Raw genomic sequence first — 25,073 nt, forward strand, 5'->3', positions numbered from 1 at the left:
TTTTAGGCACTTATCCCGAAAATAAGCTAACTCGGCTAAATAAGAGCTTAATTGAAGTAATTCTGGGATTAAACAAAGAAAGGAGCAAAGTGGAGAAAGAAAGAAGTAAATGAAGCCAAAGGTGGGAAACAGTAAAGTTCGATCGATCCATCTTTAAGGTTCGATCGATCGAACACTGATCGATCTCAGCACTTTAAGATAGATCCAAGCTTTGGCCCAAAAGTAAAAAGTCCAAAGTTCGACCGATCGAACACTTTTGTCCTTATTCAAATGATTGATCCTATCCACAGCTGTACCACCCACTAACCACTTTTGTCCCTTTCCCAAAAATATCTCCCAAAATATCTCGGATTTGTCTTTTCCCAAAAAGCTCAACCAGTTGGATCGATCCAGCCTAAGTTCGATGGATCTCAGCTAGTTCAATCGATCCAAGTATAAGGTTTGATCGATCGAACTTCCTCCAGTGCGAAAAAGTTAAATTTTCAGCTTGTGCAATCCGTCCTCTATCCAATCATTAGAGAATATTCTTTACACGACCCCAGCTCATTTTATGTGTCACTTGACCTACCTATAAAAGAAATATGATGCACTTTTTGAGATATACATAATTCTAGGGTTTATTCTCTTGGAGAGCAAGCTTAGAGGAGGAGGAGGCTAGAGACACCATTGGAGACTCTTCATCAACCAAGGAGTAAATCTCTTCCATGGAGTTTGCCCTTGAGGGTTGGAGCAACATCACCATGAGTGGCTAAACATCCTCTTGAGGCTAGAGTTAGCCCCAAACATGCTTTCTATATCTTAATCTTGTGTATTATTAGGGGATTAGTGTTGTAATTAATGTTTTGATACTTATATATATATATATATCTTGTTTATTCAATGATTTATGTGGTTTAATGCTTCCAATTGATCATTTCATTCTATCCATATGTCTATGTATGCTAGAATAGATGTTCATGTGTTTGCCTCTATTTATTGTATTATTGATGCATGTCTATGTGTATTAATGCTATAGATTTAGAGATTGTCAAAGCATTGTGCTTAAAAGAATACTCTTGTGATTTTCTAGATGGTCCATAGTCATTTCTTGATAGATTATGCCTCTTCCTTAGCTTAATTAGTTTAATTTCATATCATTAGCTTAATTGTAGTGTAGTGGTAGCATAGTTGTTAGATGAGAGGACAATCCATGCTAGTTGTTTGATGTTCCATACTTTTGAATGCAAGTAGCATATGTCTCTAACCTTGTAATATATTTGGCTTATGAGCTTAATGAAAGGATTAATGACCTGCTAGATATGTTGTGCTTTTCACATGCTATTTAGACAATATATACTTAATTGCTAGATATATTGTGCTTTTCACATGTTGATTAGATAATGTATGCTTAATTGGTCACCCTTGCTAATTGAATCGACCAAACACACACACATATCAATATTGCAACACACATTACCCTCATTAGTCACTTGTTAAGGATATAGAAAAGCATTGCTTTGTGGTGACCTCTAAACCCCAAGATCTCTTTCTCTTACTTACTCTTTATTGCATTCAATTATTTAGTTTAATTGGCTTTCTAGTTTAATCAACTAGCCAACCATTTGTTTGATCACTCGACCTACTAACCCTAATTGTGATTCCACAACCAAGTACGACTCCAATCCCTTGGAACGATCCCTACTCACCCTTGCTATAATTTTTAGTGAAGGTAGTAGTGGCTTTTATAAATGTAAAACTCTTGGCCCTTGCCTTAATGCACACTCTTCAAGCTTGATATGGTGTAGCGACCCTCACAAGGACCACATCAGTTTTTGGCGCCGTTGCCGGGGATCAGGCAACGTCGTATTTGTGGAATCAATTAGGAATTAGTACTCTTTTGATCGTGTCTTTACTTTGTTTTTATTTTTCTTTAGATTACTTATTGTGTTTGTTCATCTTTGACAAGGAGCATTGAGCTAGGATCCAAGCAAAGGAGCCATCAAGCAAATGAGCTAAGCAAGCAAGGAAAAGTGCTGAAAATTTAAAAAAAAAAATTGCTAAGCTAAGCTATAAATTTGGAGTTGAAGTGCTAAAGGACCTTTGTGAGACTTTTTTACTCAATCCCTTAGTTAAATCGTCGGCCCGCGTGGAGGCTAGTTTTTAATTTCTTAGATAAATCGTGAGCCCGCGTGGAAGCAATTTACTTTTCTTTGCATTGTCATCAAAGCATGGGAGTATTGGAACATTGTATGTGGAGGAAGTTTGTTGATTGTTGATTTGTTACGACGGAGGAGTGCTTGCTTGTTTTGTAGTGATTTGTGTGTCATTTGTAGTATTGTATAGACCTTGTCATATCATTCATTCTAGGCATTCACATGGAAAATATAGAGGGTAATCTTGACTACTTAGGCCCACGCTTCATGCAAAACCTACCTCTTAATCAATATGACCCCGGAGTTTAAGCTCTAATTCCTCCAATGGTCCTTCATGATCATTATAATCTTCATGCATACCATGCACCTACTTGCATTGTGTTGCCTAATTTTGAGGCTAATTAATATGAAATCAAGCCAGAAACCATTCAAATGTGTCCACTCTTTTGTGGCTTGGATGAAGAGGAACCATATAGGCATCTTAATGAATTTCTTGAACTATGTTCCACCGTGAGGTACATGGATATTCCGGAGGAAGTTCTTAAATTACTCCTCTTCCCTTTCACACTTAAAAATAAAGCAAAGCATTGGTTCAATACTTTAGGGGTAAATTCAATAACATCTTGGGCACAAATGCATAATGAGTTTTTTAAAAAAATTTACCTCGTAAGTTTGACCAATGTAATGTGTGCTTCAATTAGAGAATTTACTCAAAGGGAAGGAGAGTTGTTGCATGAGGCTTAGGAGAGATTGAATGACTTGCTAAGAAAGTGTCCACATCATGGTATTCCAAAATGGCAAGTTGTCCAATACTTCTATGAAAGCCTATCCGACATGCAAAAGGACATAGTTGATACCTTATGTGGAGGTTCATATTTTGGAAAACATGAAGATGACATTTGGCACCTTTTTGAAAAAATGAGTGAAAACTCTTTGCACAAATATTACACTTCTTGGCTTGATCATGGTTTTACTAAAAAGGAGAAAAGTGTAATAGTGTGTCAAATTGAAAGTTCAAGGGAAATTGTAGCCAAGGTTAAAACTCTTTCTCAAAAACTTAATCAATTCTTATTGAATCAAAAATCGGCTATCAATGTATCTCTTTTTCATCATACAACTCATCTTTGTAAGCCTTGCATGACATGTTCAAGTGTTTTGTATACTACTTTCAATTGTCCCTATGGACATGTTGTTAATGAACACTTTGAATAAGTTAATGCTACATTTGTTCACCCTTATTCAAAAGCATATGTTCCATTGTAGAATGAAAGCTATTATCAAGCATTTCATTCTTTGATGATGGAAAGAAGAAGAGACAAACCCTTGAGAACCTCCATTTCTTTTATGAGGTGGAATGACTTCTCACATCCTCAAATGTATGATTCCCAAGTTGGCTTCCATTATCCTCAAGCACTTTCTAGTAATTCCATATTTAAAGATAAGGTTTTGATGGCCTTGGGTAGCTTAGAGAAGGATACCAACTTGTTGCATTCCCACTCTCAATCTATATCAAAGTTTGAATCCCAAATTGGGACCATAGCTAATGCATTGAATGTAAGAGAGATTGGGAAATTACCTAGTCAACCTGAGAGGAATCCAAAGGGCCAATTTTGTGTGGAAGCAAACCCTACATTGGGGTATTCTTCCCAAGCTCAAGCGCAAGCCATTACCACCTTGAGAAGTGTTAAGCAAGTGGATAATAGGGTTGAACTACCAAAGGAAGATAGTGAACCGGTGCAACCTAAAGTTGTCACCCATCCAATTCCCAATTCCACTTCTACTCCTTTAAATGAAAATGTTCCTAACCGAAATTCTCAATCTTCTCCATCATCCTCTCAAATTGCAAAGTCTTGTGAGCCAAAAGCTCTATTCCCTTATGCTTTAAAAGAAATTTCGCCTTATGGGAGGCAAGAAGGGAAAACACATGACATGATGGAAGTTTTTAAGCAAGTCAATATCAATCTTCCTCTTTTGGATGCCATTAAGCAAATTCCACCTTATACAAAATTCTTGAAAGATCTTTGCACACAAAAGAGGAAAAGTAAGGGACCAAGCCCTAAAAAAGTATTCCTCACGGAGTAAGTGAGCTCCATTCTTCAACAAAACACTCCGCTTAAGTTCAAAGATCCCGGTGGTCTGACTATTTCTTGTGTGATTGGAACCCATGAAATTCGTAGAGCTCTTCTTGACTTAGGTGCAAGTATCAATTTGATTCCTTACTCCGTATATGTCCAATTAGGGTTGAATGAATTGAAGCCAACCTCGGTGGTGCTTCAAATGGCCGATTGATCCATCAAAACACCTAGGGGCATGGTTGAGGACATTCTTGTCAAGGTGGATAAATTTTACGTTCCGATTGATTTCGTAGTTCTTGATACTGAACCGGTTACTAATCCCTCCAACCACATTCTAATCATATTGGGAAGACCATTCCTTGCCACCGCAAATGCAACAATTAATTGTAGATTCGGGATTATGGACCTCTCTTTTGGCAATATGATGATCAAACTTAATGTTTTTCATGCAAGTCGACATCCCATAGATGAAGATGAGTGTTGCCTTGTAGATGTGTTAGATGAGGTTGTTGAGGAATCGATTCCAACGATGGTAATGAAACAACCAATTGAGGATAGTCTTTCATTTCTTTTATCTGATGATCTTCTAGCTTCTTGTCTTCTTGAAATGTATGGAAGTTGTGGATTTGATGATAAAAATTCAATGAATAAAGTAAGCAATCTCATGGAATTTGTTGCAAGCAATAATATTTGTATGCATCGCATACTTATGGAAGATGATGTAAAACCCTTTAGGGATGCCCAAAGGAGACTTAATCCAAACATGGAGGAGGTAGTTAAAAAGGAAGTTGTCAAACTCTTAGATGCTTGAATCATTTACCTAATCTCCGACAGCAAATGGGTGAGTCCAACTCAAGTAATTCCCCAAAAAATCGGGGATTACGGTGGTAGAGAATGCAAAGGGTGAGGAAATTTCTAAGCGTACCGCCAATTCATGGCGTGTATGCATTATGATGAGCACTGAAAAGTGCGTATTTAAACCCCTTAGGCTTAGGCATTCTAGTACCTTTATCTATCTTACTTTACCATTTTAGATTGACTTCGTATTATTTCCTTTTTTAGGCACTTATCCCGAAAATAAGCTAACTTAGCCAAATAAGAGCTTAATTGAAGCAATTCTGGGATTAAACAAAGAAAGGAGCAAAGTGGAGAAAGAAGAAAGCAAATGAAGCCAAAGGTGGCAAGCAGCAAGGTTCGATCGATCCAAGTTCAAGGTTCGATCGATTGAACAATGATCAATCTCAGCACTTCAAAATAGATCCAAGCCTTGACCCAAAAGCATTAAGTTCCAAAATTTCGATCGATCCAACACCATCCTTCGATCGATCGAACACTTTTGTCCTTATTCAAATGATTGATCCTATCCACAGCTGTACCACCCACCAACCACTTTTGTCCTTTTCCCATAAATATCTCAGATTTGTCTTTTTCCAAAAAAAGCTCAGCCAGTTGGATCGATCCAGCCTAAGTTCGATCGATCTCACTTACTTTCGATCGATCCAAGTTCAAGGTTCGATCGATCGAACTTCCTCCAGTACGAAAAAGTTAAAATTCCATCTCATTGAAAGTTGTCCTTTATCCAATCATTAGGGAATATTGTGTGTACGACCCCAGCTCATTTTGGGTGTCATTTTGACCTACCTATATAAGGATAAGGATTGCTTTTATAAGGGGGAGCTAACATTGTTATTTCATATCATCTCTTGGAGAGGAAGCTTAGAGGAGAAGGGGGCTAGGGACACCATTGGAGTTCTTCATCAACAAGGAGCAAATTTTAACCATGGAATTAGCCCTTGACATCCTCTTGGGGCTAGAGTTAGCCCCAAGCATGCTTTCTGTTAACCACTAATTGACTCTAGAGGGGGGGTGAATGGCCAATTTTCGCAATTTATGAAATTTGTTTTACAACAACTATTATGCAATGATTAATTGAAAATTTTAAGCAATAAATAGCACAAGTATAAAAGAGATAGAGATAGGAAAATGCAAACAATGAACTCGGTGATTTAGCGAGGTTCGGAAACTCCTACTCCTCGGCTCAAGATCCCTCTTGAGACTTCCCAAATTCACTAGAGTTTCTCCTTAATGGTGGAGAGCAAACCTTCAAATTTGAAGCAAGACCTTGCTTCTTTTCCTTGCTAGGAGAACACCCTTCTCCTAGGCTTCTTTTGGGTCACACCAACCCTTACAAGATTGTAGCAAAGTTTGTAAATGAAATACAAGAATCTCTCTCAATAGATATACAAGTGTAAGCTCACAACTAGAGAATATCAGAATATTAATGAAGCTCAAGTTCTAGGATGAGAGAATGTAGTGATGGTTGAAAGTGAAAGCTCAGAGAAGAATTTAATGGCTTATTGAATGCTCTTGAATGCTCTCTTGAATGTATTATTCAGTGGTGTATTGCTTCAGTAAAATGAGCCTTCTTTATATAGACAACCGAGGCTTAATATGTCTGTTAGAAGTAGTTGGAAGTCTTAAATGCAGAAAAGTGCCATTGAAGATTCAAATAATCTAGAAGTGCCGGCTCTTCAAAAAATTGGAGGAGGCTCCAATAAATGGGAGGCGGCTCCAATAACTGGGAGGAGGCTCCAATTCACAAAATACATTCTACGACACACAATTTGGCTACAAAGAGCAGGCTCCAATATTTGGGAGGCGGCTCCAATCCTTGTGTAAGACTAAAAATGAAACAAGTCTTGTTCTGTGCACTTCCTATTATGAGAGCATGCATAAGTAAAGTTCATGGAAAGATTTTAGGCCTTCTAAAAACTGATTTTTAGAGAAAATATGCATGAACCTAAAAACTTGAGCTTCAGAAGATATTCAAATATGCTTTAACATTTAAATCTAAAGCTCTCACCATCCTATCTACCCTTTTCTCCATTCCCTGACCATGATCTTTTGAGCTTGATGAAGACTTGCTTTCTTCCTTGAAATTGTTTGATTGATATTTGAAGTTTGAGTCTTTCTTTGATTTCTTGCAATCTTTGAGGCTTTATTGAGTCCATAGCTTGAGTACTTGAATGCTTGAAATGGCTCATCTAGCTCATCATATAAGATATGAACTATATATAACTCAATGAAAATATTAGTACATAAACATCATTAATGGTTTGTAATCATCAAAAATAAGCTTGGCCTTTAGATAAAAATCCTTAGGCCAACACTTTCTATATCTTAATCTCGTGTATTATTGAGGGATTAGTGTTATAATTGATGTTTTGACACTTTGATATATATAGATCTTGTTTATTCAATGATTTATGTGGTTTAATGCTTCCAATTGGTCATTTCATTCTATCCATATGTCTATGTATGCTATAATAGATATTCATGTGCTTGTTTCTAGATTTTGTGTTATTGATGCATGTCTATGTGTATTGATGCTATAGATTTGGAGATTGTTAAAACATAGTGCTTAAAGGATTGCTTTTGTGATTCTCTTGATGGTTCATGCTTATCTCTTGATGGATTGTGCCTCTCCCCTAGTTTATTTTCATGCTAGTATTATAGATGTAGTGTAGTTGTAGTGTAGTGTTAAATGGGAGGACAATCTATGCTTGTTGTTTGATGATCCAAGCTTTTGAATGCAATTAGCATATGTCTCTATCCTTTGCCATTTATTGATCAAATTCTAGAGAGATTGGCTGGGCAACAATATTATTGCTTCCTTGATGGCTATTCGGGGTACAATCAAGTAGCCCTCGACCCATTAGACCAAGAGAAAATCACCTTTACATGTCCATTCGGAACATTTGCTTATAGACGGATGCCTTTTGGTTTGTGTAATGCTCCTGCCACATTACAAAGGTGTATGATGTCAATTTTCTCGGATATGGTGGAAGAGTATCTAGAGGTCTTCATGGATGATTTTTCTGTTTTTGGGTCCTCATTTGATTCATGCCTCAAAAACTTAGATCTAGTGCTTAAGAGATGTCGTGAAACCAACCTTGTACTTAGTTGGGAAAAAAGCCATTTCGTGGTTCAAGAGGGTATTGTTTTGGGTCACGTTATCTTAAGGAGAGGAATAGAGGTTGATAAAGCAAAGATCGAACTTATTTCTGAATTGTCTCCACCTTCAACGGTGAGAGAGGTTCGCTCCTTTCTAATTCATGCTAGCTTTTACTGCCGTTTTATCAAAGACTTTAGCAAAATTGCTCGACCCTTGTGCAATCTTCTCGCCAAGGAAACTCCTTTTGTCTTTGACCAAGCATGCCTAGACGCTTTTCATAAATTGCGTGAATTATTATCATCTGCTCCTATCATGCAACTTCCCAATTGGTCATTGCCGTTTGAAATCATGTGTGATGCTTCTGATTATGCCATGGGGGCAGTTTTGGGACAAAGAGTGGGTAAGCTTCCTTGTGCCATATACTATGCAAGTAAAACTTTCTCGGGAGCTCAATTGAATTACTCCATTACCGAGAAAGAATTACTTGCCGTAGTATATGCTCTTAATAAATTTCGTTCCTATCTCTTAGGGTCCAAGGTTGTTGTTTATTCTGATCATGCTGCCTTGAGGCATCTATTGATAAAATGGGAAACAAAACCTAGGCTAATTAGATAGATTTTGCTTCTTCAGGAATTCGATTTTGAAATCAAGGACAAGAAAGGCACCGAAAATGTGGTTGCCGATCATCTTTCTAGGCTATCGATAGAGCCTTTCCCTAGTTTAACAATTTTTGACTCTTTTCCGGATGAACAACTCTTTCAAATTTCTAATGGAAAAATGCCTTGGTTTGCCGACATTGTGAATTATTTGGCAGTAGGCAAGCTACCAACTTCTTGGTCGAAGAACGAAAGGAATCGTTTCTTTGCCAACATCCGGAATTACTATTGGGAAGACCCTGTCTTATACCGATATTGTCCGGATCAAATTGTGAGAAGATGCATTCCGGAGAGTGAAATTCCAAGCGTCCTAGTGTTTTGTCACACTCTTGCATGTGGTGTGTATTTTAGTGCAAAGAAGACCGCTTTGAAGGTTCTTCAAAGTGGACTCTTTTGGCCCACTATTCATAGAGATGCCTACAATTTTTGCAAATCATGTGAGAGATGTCAAAAGATGGGGACAATGTCTAGAAGAGATATGATGCCCTTGACCAATATACTTGTTGTTGAGATCTTTGATATATGGGGCATTGATTTTATGGGTCCATTTCCTATGTCCTATGGTTTTTAATACATTCTTCTTGCTGTTGATTATGTTTCCAAGTGAGTAGAAGCATGTGCTACCAAAACAAATGACCACTCCGTGGTCATTCAATTCATTAAATCCAATATCTTTACTCGTTTTGGTATGCCAAGGGCTATAATAAGTGATGGAGGAAAATATTTTTGCAATCAATTCTTGAGGCACTTATTTCTTAAGTACTCCGTCACTCATAAGGTAGCCACTCCCTACCATCCTTAAACAAGCGGGCAAGTTGAAGTGTCTAACCGGGAAATTAAGTATATTCTTGAGAAAACAGTTAACACCACCCAGAAGGATTGGTCAAGAAAGCTAAATGATGTTTTGTGAGCTTATCGGATGGCATACAAGACTCCCATTGGCATGTCTCCTTATAGACTTGTATATGGAAAGCCTTGCCATCTTCCAGTTGAGCTAGAGCATAAAGCCTTATGGGCAGTTAAAAAACTCAATTTTGACCTTGATAAAGCCGGAGAGAATAGGCTACTTCAATTGAGTGAGTTAGAAGAGTTGAGACATAATGCTTATGATAATGCCAAAATCTACAAAGAACGAACCAAAGCCTTTCATGATAAGCATATTGTGAAAAAGTCTTTGGAACCCGGTCAAAAAGTTTGGTTTTTCAACTCTAGATTGAAACTCTTTCTTGAGAAATTGAGAACCAAATGGGAGGGTCCTTATGAAATCATATCTGTTACACCTTATGGAGCGGTTGAAATCAAAAACTTGAAGAAGGGGAACATTTTCAAAGTTAATGGACAAAGGTTGAAACCTTACATCGAGGGTCAAGTCTTTCAAAGACGTTTGGAAGCTGAACATCTAGTTAACCCGGTGTATGAACACATAGAAGATTGCATTGACAAGGAACCAAAAGCTCCTTTTGAGCTTAATCCAACAAGTTCTTCAAAGAACCATTTGTTGGGAAAAGTTCAAAACATTCATCACCCCAACAAGGAGGGGATGCATTACAAGATCTTTGATCCTGGCTAAAAGAGCCCAATGTCTTGCTAGAGACGTTAAAAACTAGCAAAAGCATTCGTTGGGTGTCAAAACCCTATTCCTCCCCCATTTCTACCTTAAATTTCATTTCTTGCGAAGTCTAGATACTTGTTTTTGGTTCTCATATGCATTGAAAGGAGCTTTGGTGAGGATTATATGAGCTTTCATGTCATTATTGAGCATTCTGCATAGTTCAATCGATCTCAAACCTGAGTTCGATCGATTGAACTCCATTCTGTATCCAACACTTAGAAAAAATTTTGACCTTCAGAAACCTGCATCCAAATCACCTCTCTGTCCCATCATTCGAACTTATTCTTAGATCGATCAAGAGACCTTCGATCGATCCAACTTCAAAGTTCGATCGATCTCATGATTCAACACTTAGAAAAATTTTGAGCCTGCATTAACTTGCATATTTCAGCTCTCTGTCTCATCGATCGAAACATTTCAAGATCGATCTGAACTTCTTCGATCGATCCAACTTCAAAGTTCGATCGATCTCCAAGTTCCAACATTTAGCTAATTTTCTGAACCAAAAACCTGCATATTTTTGCTCTCTGTTTGATCGATTGATCTCAATTCTCCATTCCATTGTCTAACTTTGTTTTGACTTTTTCAATTTTTAAAATCCAAAAATATTTTTATTTTATTCTCCTTTTATTTTATTTTATCTTGTATATTCAAAAAAAAAAAAAAAAAAAAAAAAAAGAAAAAGTTACAAAAGTAATAAAAAGTGAGGACTTCTCCCAAAAGGTGAGAAGTGAGAAATTATTAGATGGTTGTTGTCTTAATTTGTAGCCTAGTTTATTTGAGCTTGTAAGTCCGTAGGGGTATTTGAATGCCTAATGCCCTAAAGCCGTCTGGTTTGGGAGTCATTGACCTAGCGCTCGATCTCATGAATTGCTAGAAAGCTTAATAGATCAACACATTGCACCATTCTTCCATCTGTGATCCTAAAAAAAATAAAAATAAATAAAAATAAATAAATAAAATTGAGTGAAAAGAATAAGCGCACCTAGAACAATAAAGTTTTAATAAAAAGTCTATTTTTTGTCTTGATGATCGATACTAGATTTGTGTGCTAGTTTGAGGGTAAGGATGTGATTAATTCTTTAGTTGGCTTAGATAGCAACACATTTGATGCCGGTCCACTCAAAAAGGATTCTAGAGTTGTTTTGATTTGCATGATCATTTTCTTGATGTGTGGAGGACCATATTTGTTTGCTTGATGTTGAAATTTTAGGAAATTGCTTGGAAATGTTTGGAACATTGCATACTTGAGGTAGTTTTCTCCTAATGCTTGTTTGCAATATTGGTACCTCTTTTGTGAGAATGAGCTTAATGTTTGTGGGTACCATTTCTGAAAACCCTCACGAGACTTCACTCGTCCACTAGGGGTAACCTAGGGGTTTAAAAGGCTTGTTGCATATGTTAAGTGCAATCGTGTTCCCTACGAAAGTGGTGTTATCCATTTATTGTTTTCGAGTTCATACTTGTATAGTTGTTCATTTCATTCCTTTACTTTCTAGTTCATTACTAGGGACTAGTAATATTTAAGTTTGGGGGTGTGATGAGCGCTGAAAAGTGCGGATTTAGACCCCTTAAGCTTAGGCATTCTAGCACCTTTATCTATCTTACTTTACCGTTTTAGATTGATTTCGTATTATTTCCATTTTCAGGCACTTATCCCGAAAATAAACTAACTCAGCCAAATAAGAGCTTAATTGAAGTAATTCTGGGATTAAACAAAGAAAGGAGCAAAGTGGAGAAAGAAAGAAGTAAATGAAGCCAAAGGTGGGAAGCAGTAAAGTTCGATCGATCCACCTTTAAGGTTCGATCGATCGAACACTGATCGATCTCAGCACTTTAAGATAGATCCAAGCCTTGGCCCAAAAGTAAAAAGTCCAAAGTTCGATCGATCAAACACTTTTGTCCTTATTCAAATGATTGATCCTATCCACAGCTGTACCACCCACTAACCACTTTTGTCCTTTTCCCAAAAATATCTCCCAAAATATCTCGGATTTGTCTTTTCCCAAAAAGCTCAACCAGTTGGATCGATCTAGCCTAAGTTTGATGGATCTCAGCTAGTTCAATCGATCCAAGTACAAGGTTCGATCGATCGAACTTCCTCCAGTGCGAAAAAGTTAAATTTTCAGCTTGTGCAATCCGTCCTCTATCCAATCATTAGAGAATATTCTTTACACGACCCCAGCTCATTTTATGTGTCACTTGACCTACCTATAAAAAGAATATGATGCACTTTTTGAGATATACATAATTCTAGGGTTTATTCTCTTGAAGAGCAAGCTTAGAGGAGGAGGAGGAGGCTAGAGACACCATTGGAGACTCTTCATCAACCAAGGAGTAAATCTCTTCCATGGAGTTAGCCCTTGAGGGTTGGAGCAACATCACCATGAGTGGCTAGACATCCTCTTGGGGCTAGAGTTAGCCACAAACATGCTTTCTATATCTTAATCTTGTGTATTATTGGGGGATTAGTGTTGTAATTAATGTTTTGACACTTTTATATATATATATATATATATATATATATATATATATATATATATATCTTGTTTATTCAATGATTTATGTGGTTTAATGCTTCCAATTGATCATTTCATTCTATCCATATGTCTATGTATGCTAGAATAGATGTTCATGTGTTTGCCTCTATTTCTTGTGTTATTGATGCATGTCTATGTGTATTAATGCTATAGATTTAGAGATTGTCAAAGCATTGTGCTTAAAAGAATACTCTTGTGATTTTCTAGATGGTCCATAGTCATTTTTTGATAGATTATGCCTCTTCCTTAACTTAATTAGTTTAATTTCATATCATTAGCTTAATTGTAGTGTAGTGGTAGCATAGTTGTTAGATGAGAGGACAATCCATGCTAGTTGTTTGATGTTCCATACTTTTGAATGCAAGTAGCATATGTCTCTAACCTTGTAATGTATTTGGCTTATGAGTTTAATGAAATGATTAATGACCTGCTAGATATGTTGTACTTTTCACATGCTATTTAGACAATATATACTTAATTGCTAGATATATTGTGCTTTTCACATGTTGATTAGATAATGTATGCTTAATTGGTCACCCTTGCTAATTGAATCGACCAAACACACACACATATCAATATTGCAACACACATTACCCTCATTAGTCACTTGTTAAGGATATAGAAAAGCATTGCTTTGTGGTGACCTCTAAACCTCAAGATCTCTTTTTCTTAGTTACTCTTTATTGCATTCAATTATTTAGTTTAATTGGCTTTCTAGTTTAATCAACTAGCTAACCATTTGTTTGATCACTCGACCTACTAACCCTAATTGCGATTCCACAACCAAGTACGACTCCAATCCTTTGGGACGATCCCTACTCACCCTTGCTATATTTTTAGTGAAGGTAGTAGTGGCTTTTATAAATGTAAAACTCTTGACCCTCGCCTTAATGCACACTCTTTAAGCTTGATATGGTGTAGCGACTCTCACAAGGACCATATCACATATCATACTCAGGCTCAATAATGGAGTAAAATATGCAAATGGTTCTATTGCTTTCAGATTGATTAAACAAAATTAAAGTGAGAAAATTACCTGCCAACCAACTTCAATGTTGTTAAGATGTTTGCCAAAAAAGCCCAAAACTGAGATAAGTTGAACTCCTTGGGCTCCAAAAAACTTATATCCTTCCACTTAAGCTATCGTATGCTAATATCCCCTAAAATTAACCCCAAAAGACTTATCGAAAAAATTAACCCCAAAAAGAAAAAAATTGCAATTAGTATAAACAAATAAGCGCCAAATCAACAAAGATTGTATTTTGAACATCTAAATGATCAAGTAACAGGGAAAAAAATAGTTATACTTAGGTTTTATGTAGATTCGTCAGAGTAACAACAATAAAGAAGTGTTTTTATTGGTCTTTTAGTGTTTTACCTTTCATAGTAGCAACAACAGTAAAATATAGTCATGCCAACCTCCAAAAAAAAGAGTAGTTCAGTACAGTCATATTGCTCTATCATATGCAGATTGCTAATAAAATGGTCACTTCTAAGCATATGTTCTTTGTTAATCACAACCCACCAAAAAGGAAATTCACTGGCTTTAATGAAGAAGGCATGATCAAAAGAAAACTTCTAAAATAGTAGTAACACCAAAAAAAGTTTCATTAAATAGAGAGCTGAAGAAAAAAAGTACAAGTTATATCAGTATTACAATTTACTTGCTAAAATATTAATAATAAATTGAGTTATAACATCATTAATACCTTATTGAACCATATCAGCACAAGTGTTTAGACATCGTGTTGAAGGAATGCCCTCTTTACTACTCATGGTCAAATCATTAAACTCCGCGACAAGGTCATCCAATTGAAGTTGCATGCTCTCTTCATTTAAAAACACCAAAAGAAAAATTAATATAAATACTAATGAAAGTAAATTTAATTTAGTTAATAGAAATTTGAATTGATTACCTTTTATATTAAACAACCAATCTCTTATGCAAACCAAAGCCTCCGCATTCTCAGGTTTAAGACAACTATAGAATTAATCAAGAATTTGACCACCAACACTAAAAGCAGCCTCAGAAGCAACCGCAGACACTAGAATGCTTAATACATCTCGAGCCATACGAGAAAGTGCTAGATACCTGAATTGGGTAGCCTTCCAATATACAAGCACATCAACGTCTACTTTCCTGTCAACCTTTGGCTCATCCAAATACAATTTTAATTATGATTTTTGAGCACTAGCAAATTCATCACTTTCAAAACTATCAAATTCCTATACAAAAAATAAAAAAGTAAGTAAAAGTAAGTACTCAAATAAATATTTTACAAGAATAAACTAAAACTAGTTAAAATACGTAAATGAAAAAATAAAATATCAAATTACCTGCATGATATCTCTACTCTCTTTTGAAAAAACGTGTTTCTTCTCTTTCATAAGAACAACTTCCAACTGTTTATGAAGTGGCTTCTATGCTCATAGGAGAAGGAGAATCATGCAAATACTCATTAAAAAAACTAAACAAGTTATCATGGACCCTTTTGATTTCTCTAGAATCATAACCATAAATCTTGGTGTAACTAAAAGCCACAAAATAAAGCTTAAAACGAGGGTCTAAAATCACAGCAATAGCAATGATCATGCTAAATTATGACCAATATTTAGAGAATTTCGAATACATTTTAGTGGCCATGCTAGACAAGAACTCATCTAAACTCTCATTTTCAGTTAGCAATTTTCGTCGAACTAAAAATGCCGCAGGAAAGTACAAATTTGCTGCAACAAATTTGTTCTAGAAAAGACTTTGGTAACATTATAAAATTCTCCTAAGAAATTGCAAATCTTCTCCACTTTACTCCACTCATCTTTAGATAGATAATGCTTATAGTTTGAGTTAGTTAATGCCATGTGACAAAATGCACGACGATAATAAATAGCACACTCAAGTATAATAAATGTTGAGTTCCATCTTGTAGAAACATCTTACCTTAAACCTTTCTTAGAATCCAAAGACACATGAGAAATGCATTCCAAAATTTTTTGTTTTCTCCCCGGAGAACCTTTAACATACTTAACACTTTCACAAATCTTAATGACAGATTCATCAATTTCTTTTAAACCATCTTGCACAATCAAATTCAAAATATGAGCACAACACCGAATGTGAAAATAATTACTATCACTCAACAATGCATCATTTAAATTTAATTAACACTTTAACATGTCAGCAAATGAAGTATTTGAAGAAGCATTGTCCAAAGTGATTGAAAACAATTTTTTCTCAATCCCCCATTCGGTTAACAATGTGTAAATTTTTTTCATTTATGGTAATCCCATTATGTGGTGATGGCATGTAGCAAAAGTTTAAAATTCTTTTCTGTAATTGTCAATCATCATCAATAAAATGTGCAGTGAGGCACAAGTACCCATCAGTAGTTAAAGAAGTCCATAAGTCAGATGTCAAACAAATCCTACCCTGCACTGATCCTAATAAGTGTCGAAGCCTACCCTTTTCAATTTTTTACATCTTTAAGATATAAGCCTTGGCAGTATTCCTACAAATAGGTTAAAAATTCTCACATAAATATCGACATACTGCTCTAATGCCCTCATACTTAACAAATTGAAAAGGTAGCTCATGCATTATAATAGCAGCAGTTAATAATTCACGAAATTTTTCAGGATCAAATTTTGATGAATGCACTTGAGATAAAACAAGCTGACCTACATCACGTATGTCCTTTATGATACAATTATCAATATGACGCTTCATATTCCCAGTTCCATAATTGGTACTACACAAATAAACAGTCCTGCATTTTTTTCACTTGCATATTGGCTTCTTGTCTTTTGCAAGAGGAAACATCTTAAAATATTGCCAAACAGCAGAGGTGAATTTCCTTTTTCGTTTTACAACTTTTTTTGGTTTGAAAGTTTCCTCATCTCCTTGTAGCTCTTCAACTTCATCACCATTTTCTTTAACATCTTCAAGGTTTATTTGAATATCAGTAACAACGTCCATCCACAAGTTTGCACCAAAATAAAATAACAGTAAAAAGATAAGATAATAGAATACAAAAATAAAATACTAAGTTAATTTAATATATATTTCTTATTTTAATAAAAGATTAGTTATGTTCTAATTTCTAATACACCCAAATATTATTTCTTTTTTCTTCTGTTACAGAATAATCTCTAGACTCTAATACAAAATAATTGTAACATAGAATTTTTCTTTTGTTTCAACGAAAAGTATTTCAAAAAACTTTTTTCGCAGAAAATAAAATATAAGTGTAATAGTAAAGAAATTATTTAACTCAAAAATGTTTGTGGAATGAAGAAACTTTATACTTCAGTAAAGAATATATAATATTTCTAAACGATTTAATCCAAGCATAAAAGAAGTTAAGAAAGAACAAGAAATACCCTGACATAAATACATGTGTGTGCTTACATAGAAATACACACAGACATATATATATGACTTTATATGCGTGTGTTTACAAAGAAATAGACAATGCATACATATATATATATATATATAGAATAATAAGATTATAAGAATGAGGAAAGATTAGGGACATGGATGAAAGATATTCGCTACAACGAAGCTTCGCCTTCTGGGGACAAAGCTAAAGATAATCAATGAAATTTAGACATCAGAGGTACAAATTGCTTACAAATAGCTTCGACATCATAGAAGAGACAAGAAATGAAATAGAAACCGAAATCGAATGATTTGTACCTTTGTTAGTTGTGACTTTGTGTTGGAACTCGACAGAAGGAAGAAATCACATGAGGAATCAAAGACGATCAAAGCTAGGGTTCATAGTCGCCTTTTGCTCTCTGTCGATAACAACAAGAAATGAAAATAGTGAATATGCGATATGGTTAGAAAAGGTTTTATTTAAGGGTGGCAATTCGGGTTCGCGTGCCATAATCGTGTTGTGTCGAACTAGAGGTATAACACTAAACAGGTCAACCTGAACACGACATGATTAATAACCGTGTCACATATCCTGAACCGAACATGTTTATTAAACGGGTAACACGACACGACACGTGTAACCCGTTTAATAAACGAGTCATGTTAGACACACCAAACACGACCTGTTTAACATGTTTACCTGTTTAATCTGTTTATCTACTTAACCAGTTTAAGGTGTTTACCCGCTTAACCTGTTTAATGTGGCTAAAGATTAAAATACTAGCAAACATTACTAGGAATTTTGTACTGTCCAAAAGAGAGATTAAAAGTTAAAGATAAAGATTAAGTCACAAGTCACAAGTTACAAACTGAAATAAAGATAAGCCATGAGTTATTACAGATCAAAATTAAAATATTTAATAGAAACGTCAGGATAACATGTAATCTTCTTAAAAGCCAAAGATCCACAACTCAAAAACTTCTCTTGCAATCTGCATGCACTGTTTTCTGAAACATCCAAAAGTACAAATTCCTACAAAACAGGTAAGTGTAAGATAAGTTTTTTTTTTTTTTTTTTTTTTTTTTTTTTTTTTAAAAAAAAAAAACAAATTGAAATATAAAAGAATTTATGTAACAGATTATGTGAAAAATAAAACAGATGCAGAGGGCTTTTTTACTTAACTGGATTTTAATGGTCGGTCACGCTAACACTAGTGGAACATTGGCCTTCAGTAGGGTCATCATTGTTGATATTAAGTTTCATCACATCATCAATCAAGTCATCTACTTGAAGCTTCATTGTATCTATAGTAAAACATAGGCAAAAAATTTATTACTTCTCTATTTTCTGCAATAATAAAAATATAATTTGAAGTTTATTATAAGTCATTTACCTTTCAAACCAAAAAGCCAGTCCCTCGTGCATACCAAAGCCTCCATATTTTCTGGTTTAAGTGCACTACGATATTATAAGTGTGTAACATATATGTAAGTGTGTTGGATCATGGATGTCAATAAATAATGTATCTGGTTAAAAAAAAATAATACTGTATCTCTTGTACAATAAAACCATATGCTTATAACATGTGTGGTCCCTGGTATCTTCGGGTATATTTTGTAAATTCTCTTTTTAGGACACAATTTTAATATATATATATATATATATATATTATTGATTAAATGTGTTTGATAATGTATTTTTAGTACCACTTTAAAAAATGACTTACATTTAAAATGATGTAAAGTTTTAAGTGACAATAAATTCACTTATTATGCTTAACACTTAAAATAAATTTTTAAAAATTCTTAATTTATAATAACTGTTTAAAGCTTCACGATTAAAATTCAGTTCTCATTTATCCGATATCTAATACGTTTGGAGACTTTTCTCAGTTAGGAGATGGCCTACAAGGAGGACCACAACTTCAACTAGACTCCAAATAATCCCACAGCAAATACCAGTAGCTATGTCTAGGAAAGCAGAAACCATTCCACCGGCCAAGACACCAAATAATACATATAAAAGAGATTGTTTTACTAACAATCAGATTCACTGCTTCATGCTCATGACATCTTTGTACTAATTTTAAAAAATTCTGAAAATTTTCTCTTTCCAAATAATACAGACCACAGGAGTTAAGAATTTGAGTTAAGATAATTAAACAAGAGCCAAGTCTTTTATAACTTCTCAGATTCACTAAGTGAACATCCCCAAATTAGAAAGGACAGAAGCACGATACATATATGCATCAAACTTTCTAAAAAAACAACAATAATAATGGAAAAAAAAAAAAATTTAGATAAAACTTGTTTCAAAGTAGATCTGAAAAAAAAAAAAAAATTAAAGAAAACTTGTTTCCAAGTAGATCTGAAAGAGGAAAGACAAAAAAAATCGAACTCTTGTTGTTTCAAAGTAGATCTGAAAGAAATAAGACAAAAAAATTAGAGAAAGTTAGAAAACTTACTTCGATTGTTCAAGGTTTGTGTTCACTGTTATTCGCTGGTCGCTTGAAGGCTCGAGGTGTGGTGTGGATTTAAGAGAGGAGGGAGTTGTCGATTCACCAATTTCACCGATTCAGAGAAAGAGAGGAAAGAGGAGAGACCGAGAGAGAGACCAGAAGTGAAGAGAAAGAGGCGCTGTGTAAATAATGTGTCTAAATCGTTTGATATACAAATAATATGGTTTCTTATGTAACCATGAAATGACCAACATATTCCCTACTAATCAGGTCAAAACAGGCAACGGATTAGACCGGTTCATGGGTGACACATTTAATTAAACGGGTATAAACGGGTTGAGCACAAAACCTGAACAAGACAAATTTAACTAAACAGGTTATTCGTGTCAACCTGTTTATGACACGAACCCGTTTATGGTAAACCCATTATCCATTTAACTCGTGTCGTGTTGGCGGTTCGTGTCGAACTTTGCTACCCTTAGTTTTATTATGATACTTTTACACTTATATGAACAAATTTAACCTCTTATTTCACTATTTACTATTTTACATTTTAAATGGTTGTAAATGGGTTAGGTCGTATCCATGTTGACACGACCCATGTAACCCGTTTAATTAAACGGGTTATGCGGGTTACACGGGTTGAACCTGAACCCAACTCAACTTTTTCGAGTTCTAATCGTGTCGACCTTTATCCGACCCTAACCCATTTATAGTAAATCCAAACCTGCCTAAATCGTATTGTGTTCGTGTCGTGTTATAGTGTCATGTCTAATTTTGCCATTCTTAGCCAAATCTATATTTTGAGAGGAGTTACAATGTGAAAATGTTATATTTTTACAATTCTATTCCAATGGTGCATTTCATTCAAAATGTTATTTCTTTACGCAACAATCATTTTATATTTTGAGAGCTCATTGAAGTGCCTTATTTTTATTTTAGTAATTTTTGACGATTTCAAAATATGAAAGGTCTTTTGAGATATTTTGAGTTTGAGAGGTCGTTCAAGATGCTCTAACTCAAATTGAATACAAACATATATATACTACATATATTTATATATTAGCGCCCCCGAACCCCATCATCACGAAATAACCCACCACCACCGTCATCCTCGTCAAACGTCGTATGGGTGGTAAACAGAAATCTCATCCATTTTTATGTTGATTGATTTTCTATCCTCCCTCTTTTCTTTTCGATGCTTAATGGTAGTCTCGTTTTCGACCTCCCGTTCTAAGATCTTATCATTTCAGGTTAGTGTTGGAATCTCATTGTGACTCTGCGTATGTTAATCGACTAATTGATTTTGATGATCCCCTACATGAATCTATTCTGGAATGCAGCATATGTTTGAGAAACTGTGTACAATAATCATAAATTTCTAATTCGTTGATTTTAACCGCTTGGTGTTTTAAATTTCATTTTCAAAGTATGTCACATTATTTTAGGTTTTGATGATAGTTTATTGTGGTTTGGTTGATTTTGATGAACCTCTACATGAATCTATTTTTGAGCGTTCCATGTGCTTGACAAATTGTCTATAAGAATCATAATTGCCATTCCCTAGATTTTAAGCACTTGGTGTGCTAAATTTGACTTTGAAAGTTGCATCACTTTGTTTTAGATTTTGATGATCGTATACATGAATCTAGTTTTGAGCGTTCCACATGCTTGACAAATTGTCTACAAGAATCATAATTGCCATCTCCTAGATTTTAACCACTTGGTGTGCTAAATTTCAGTTTGAAAGTTACATCACTTTGTTTTAGGTTTTGATGATCGTCTATTGTGGTTCGACTAGATTTTGATATCAGCAGATATTTGCAATGATACAAGGTGCTGGCATCCGGCTTAATGGGTGGCAACGGGCTGCAATTGCAGTGGGCTCAGCAGTTGGTGCATTACTGGACCCGCGAAGAGCAGATTTGATAGCAGCTCTGGGAGAGACAACAGGAAAGAATGCTTTTGAAAGGGTTCTTGAAAGGATGAAGAAGAGCGCTGAAGGCAGAGTGAGTCTTTTCTTAATTATTTATAGAGATGCTAATTTCCCTCACGGTGAGAGATTGGACTCATCCGAGTTTTGGGGTTATGTCATCTGTGAGGTTGTCCTTTTGAGAGGCGCTTCATTTTTACATATGATTTTGTGGCATTATTTATTTATTTACATTTACGTATTCGCATTGTATGTATATATGCCTTAGTGTTTTTCGAGCTAATTGTTAGTGCGTGTAATTGTTATGGAGTAAATGTTTTTAGTTAACTAACATAGTTATAATTGCTGCCTGTGTTAGTTGTAGTAAAAGAATGTTGTTGTACACTACCATATTGGGGTTTGAAAACATGGAGATATTTTTTAATATGGTAATCATCATGAAAAATTTAAAGAAATTAGGAAATTTCAAATGGAATCTCCAAAACATCAAGCTTTGTGGTGAAGGGCACTTAATTGTCCTCTCATAGTCTCATGTCAAGTGTTCAAGCCTCGCTTTTGGTTAATTCTCATTATTTTACAGATAGCTTCTCTTTCCCATACTGTGTTTTTTACAGTATCACAGAGATCTCAATGAATTCTATAATATCTGTGAGATAAATCTGTGAAAAAATTAAAGAGATGAGATTGAAGTAAAGTTGATATTTTTTCAGGTAATATATTTGATATCACAATATCTCTCTAGATAATTTGTTTAAGCAAGACCTCCCTTGCATATGTCTTTTGGGAGTCTATCATATGCAATTTTTGTCAAACCTATCATTGAGAATTAGCTCCATGGTGAGTATCATGTTCCCTGAGAGGGAAAGTTTATAGCTTTGGTTGGTTTTTTTCTTGGAGTTGGTCCCAATAATGACATATTTTATGAAAACCAGTTCATGTGGAAAGGCAAGGTGCTTGCTTTGACAAGTTTGGTGATATTTTTCTTAAAACTTACCAATGCTCTTGAAGTTGACGTATTAATTTATGTCAAAAGGATCCCTCTTCTGAAAATTTTCATGTCTCTTATGAGTAACTAGAAGAAATTTACACAATTGTAGACTCATCAGCAATAATAGTTGTTGGGTCACTAAACTACACAGGGTGCATTTCAATCAGGCCTTGGAATCAAAACCAGCTTGTGAGTTAGGGTCAGTTTTTTGGGCGGCTTTGTAAGAGGTGAATGTCACTTAGTGTTTGTTGTTTGCTTGTGGCATAGTCTTACTATCGCTTGCCACTTTGAATTGTGAAGTTGTTTCAAAATCAAGTTGTTTGATGCCATGGCCTTAGCTATGCTAGGGCCTAGGGGAAACTCAAATTAACATGGGTAAAGTTAGAAAGAAAAGATATGATAACGTGTGGTTTGACTGAGATTTTGATCTTATATAGGGCAAAATGGAAAAATAGATTTCATGTAGTTGACTCCAAGTAGTTGGCAAAAGGTTTTGATTATTGTTGTTGTCTCAAAACTAACTTTTACCTATTTGAATTGGATGATCATATCAGATGCTGGGGACTGATATTGGCCCAGTTGTTAGAATCATCTTTCACCAGCCTATTCTGTATCATATGGGACATGAGTCTTTCACTTAGTGATTGGATAGTATAGTTTTTAGCATGAATTCAAGGAACAAAAAAATAATATTTTACTAAATTGACAGTAGAAAATGAAAGAGAGTTTGATAGGTAATTTTTTTTCACGTCTTCTTCTTCTTTTCGGACTGAGGTAATACTTTGATAACATTGTTTCAAACTTGTCATCTTTAGAATATTTGCTTCTTCTTCTTCTTATTTATTTATTTATTTATTTTTTTTTTTTTGGGGAATATTAGAATATTGCTATTCATTCACACTAAATGATCCCTAATACAGGGTCGTTTGGTCATTCCAACAGTTATGTAGATTATACAACTCAATATGGACCGAGCCCAAAAATTTATTCTGATTAGTTAATGAGGATCTTTTCAAATTCTTACTTAGTTGCTGCTCAAGTTTTTTCAGTGTATCTACCTGGTGGATGACAGCTACGTAATTTTTTACAATAAATCATGCATTCATATCTCTCTCAGGCAGTGCTACTGGAGCAGCCTCGTGTGATATCTGCAAATGTGGGGCATGCATGGGACCTACCTGAGAACACATTTGGTGCTGCCTACGCAAGGTTTATGGGCTCCAGGAACTTCTCCCCAGATGATAGGCCACCAGTGCGGTTCCTGGAAACAAAGGAGCTAGCATATGTGGCCATGCGTGCCCGTGAGGTGCATGACTTCTGGCACACCCTCTTTGGCCTCCCCACCAACTTGATTGGCGAGTCAGCACTTAAGGTGATAGAATTTGAGCAAATGCTGCTTCCTATGTGCCTTATGTCTGTTGTAGGGGGCACGACAAGATTCAATGAGAAGCAAAGGGCGATATTCTACCAGCACTACTTTCCCTGGGCCGTCAGGGCTGGGATGCAATGCACAGACCTCATGTGTGTATATTATGAGCGGCACTTCCACGAGGATTTGGAGGTTGTTCGTCAGAGATGGGGAATAATTCCCGCTCCGCCTGCTCCCAGACCAAACTCGACCTGAATTGCTCAATGATAGCTCAGTATCCTGTTGGGTCAACAGAAACTGTGGTGGAATTCATGTGTTCTTTTGCCATTTTGATGTAACCGGGATAATACTTACCAACAGAAGTGTGTTCAAAGAACTGTAGCAAGGAGCTACAGAACTAGAGAGGGTGGCTTTCACCTTAATCATTCAAGATCTCTTGGTTAATATACCATTGAGCTTTTCATTGTTCACAAAGATGGATGGCAACACAGATCAAATTTCGCCGCAGTTGTCAAGACTCATGCTCCTGCGTATGCTTCGGGCTTAAAAGATCTGGCAATGCGTTTTTTTTATGCTTGTACAAGAATAGAATTAAGATGTTCCCTATCGTCATTACCACATTTTTTTTTTTTTTTTTTTTTTTTTGCATTGTTGTGTGCACATTTATTGGAAAATTGTGTAGGGTGTGGCAGTTAGCATATGTGCAACACTATTTTGGCGTCGTGCCTGTATAGCAAAATTCCCAATTTCACATCCTATGCTGAGCAACATGAATGTATGTTGGACTGGTGAACTTTTTTTATTTTTTTCAGAGTGGTAAACTTTAGACCTGCTACACTGTGTAATTGATCTAAGAACATCCTTTTGGTACTGAATGTACTCTCTTTTAAGTATATTAATGAATATACTGGAATCAGAACCGACCTTGAAGATCTATATTCGTGGATTGTTTTCGTATATTTTGTATAATTGATGT

The 25,073-nt window shown here is 35.4% G+C and overlaps 1 protein-coding gene and 1 long non-coding RNA gene across 4 annotated transcripts; one reads left to right on the top strand and one right to left on the bottom strand.

Moving 5' to 3' along the window:
• Positions 1–18,166: 18,166 nt before the first annotated feature.
• On the bottom strand, positions 18,167–20,032 carry LOC132302760 (uncharacterized). Of its 2 annotated transcripts, none has more exons than XR_009480917.1 (4): positions 19,814–20,032; positions 18,743–18,793; positions 18,532–18,653; positions 18,167–18,381 (listed from the first exon to the last, which is right to left on the bottom strand). It is a non-coding gene; the product is annotated as an uncharacterized LOC132302760 (long non-coding RNA). The 2 variants fall into 2 exon arrangements; XR_009480916.1 differs by having other exon boundaries at positions 18,743–18,807.
• An 821-nt stretch (positions 20,033–20,853) lies between these two features.
• LOC132302761 (ubiquinone biosynthesis protein COQ4 homolog, mitochondrial-like) lies at positions 20,854–25,033 on the top strand. Of its 2 annotated transcripts, none has more exons than XM_059799696.1 (3): positions 20,854–21,060; positions 21,577–21,816; positions 23,846–25,033. In XM_059799696.1, exons 2-3 carry the CDS (start codon positions 21,634–21,636, stop codon positions 24,350–24,352), a joined length of 690 nt encoding a protein of 229 aa, XP_059655679.1. In that variant the 5' UTR covers positions 20,854–21,060; positions 21,577–21,633; the 3' UTR covers positions 24,353–25,033. The 2 variants fall into 2 exon arrangements, with proteins under 2 accessions (XP_059655679.1, XP_059655678.1); XM_059799695.1 differs by having other exon boundaries at positions 21,609–21,816.
• Positions 25,034–25,073: the final 40 nt, after the last annotated feature.

This window comes from Cornus florida, unplaced genomic scaffold (assembly GCF_030987335.1).
Source record: "Cornus florida cultivar Cherokee Brave unplaced genomic scaffold, ASM3098733v1 CherokeeBrave_3.0.0_Hap2_Chr04, whole genome shotgun sequence".
Lineage (NCBI taxonomy): Eukaryota > Viridiplantae > Streptophyta > Magnoliopsida > Cornales > Cornaceae > Cornus > Cornus florida.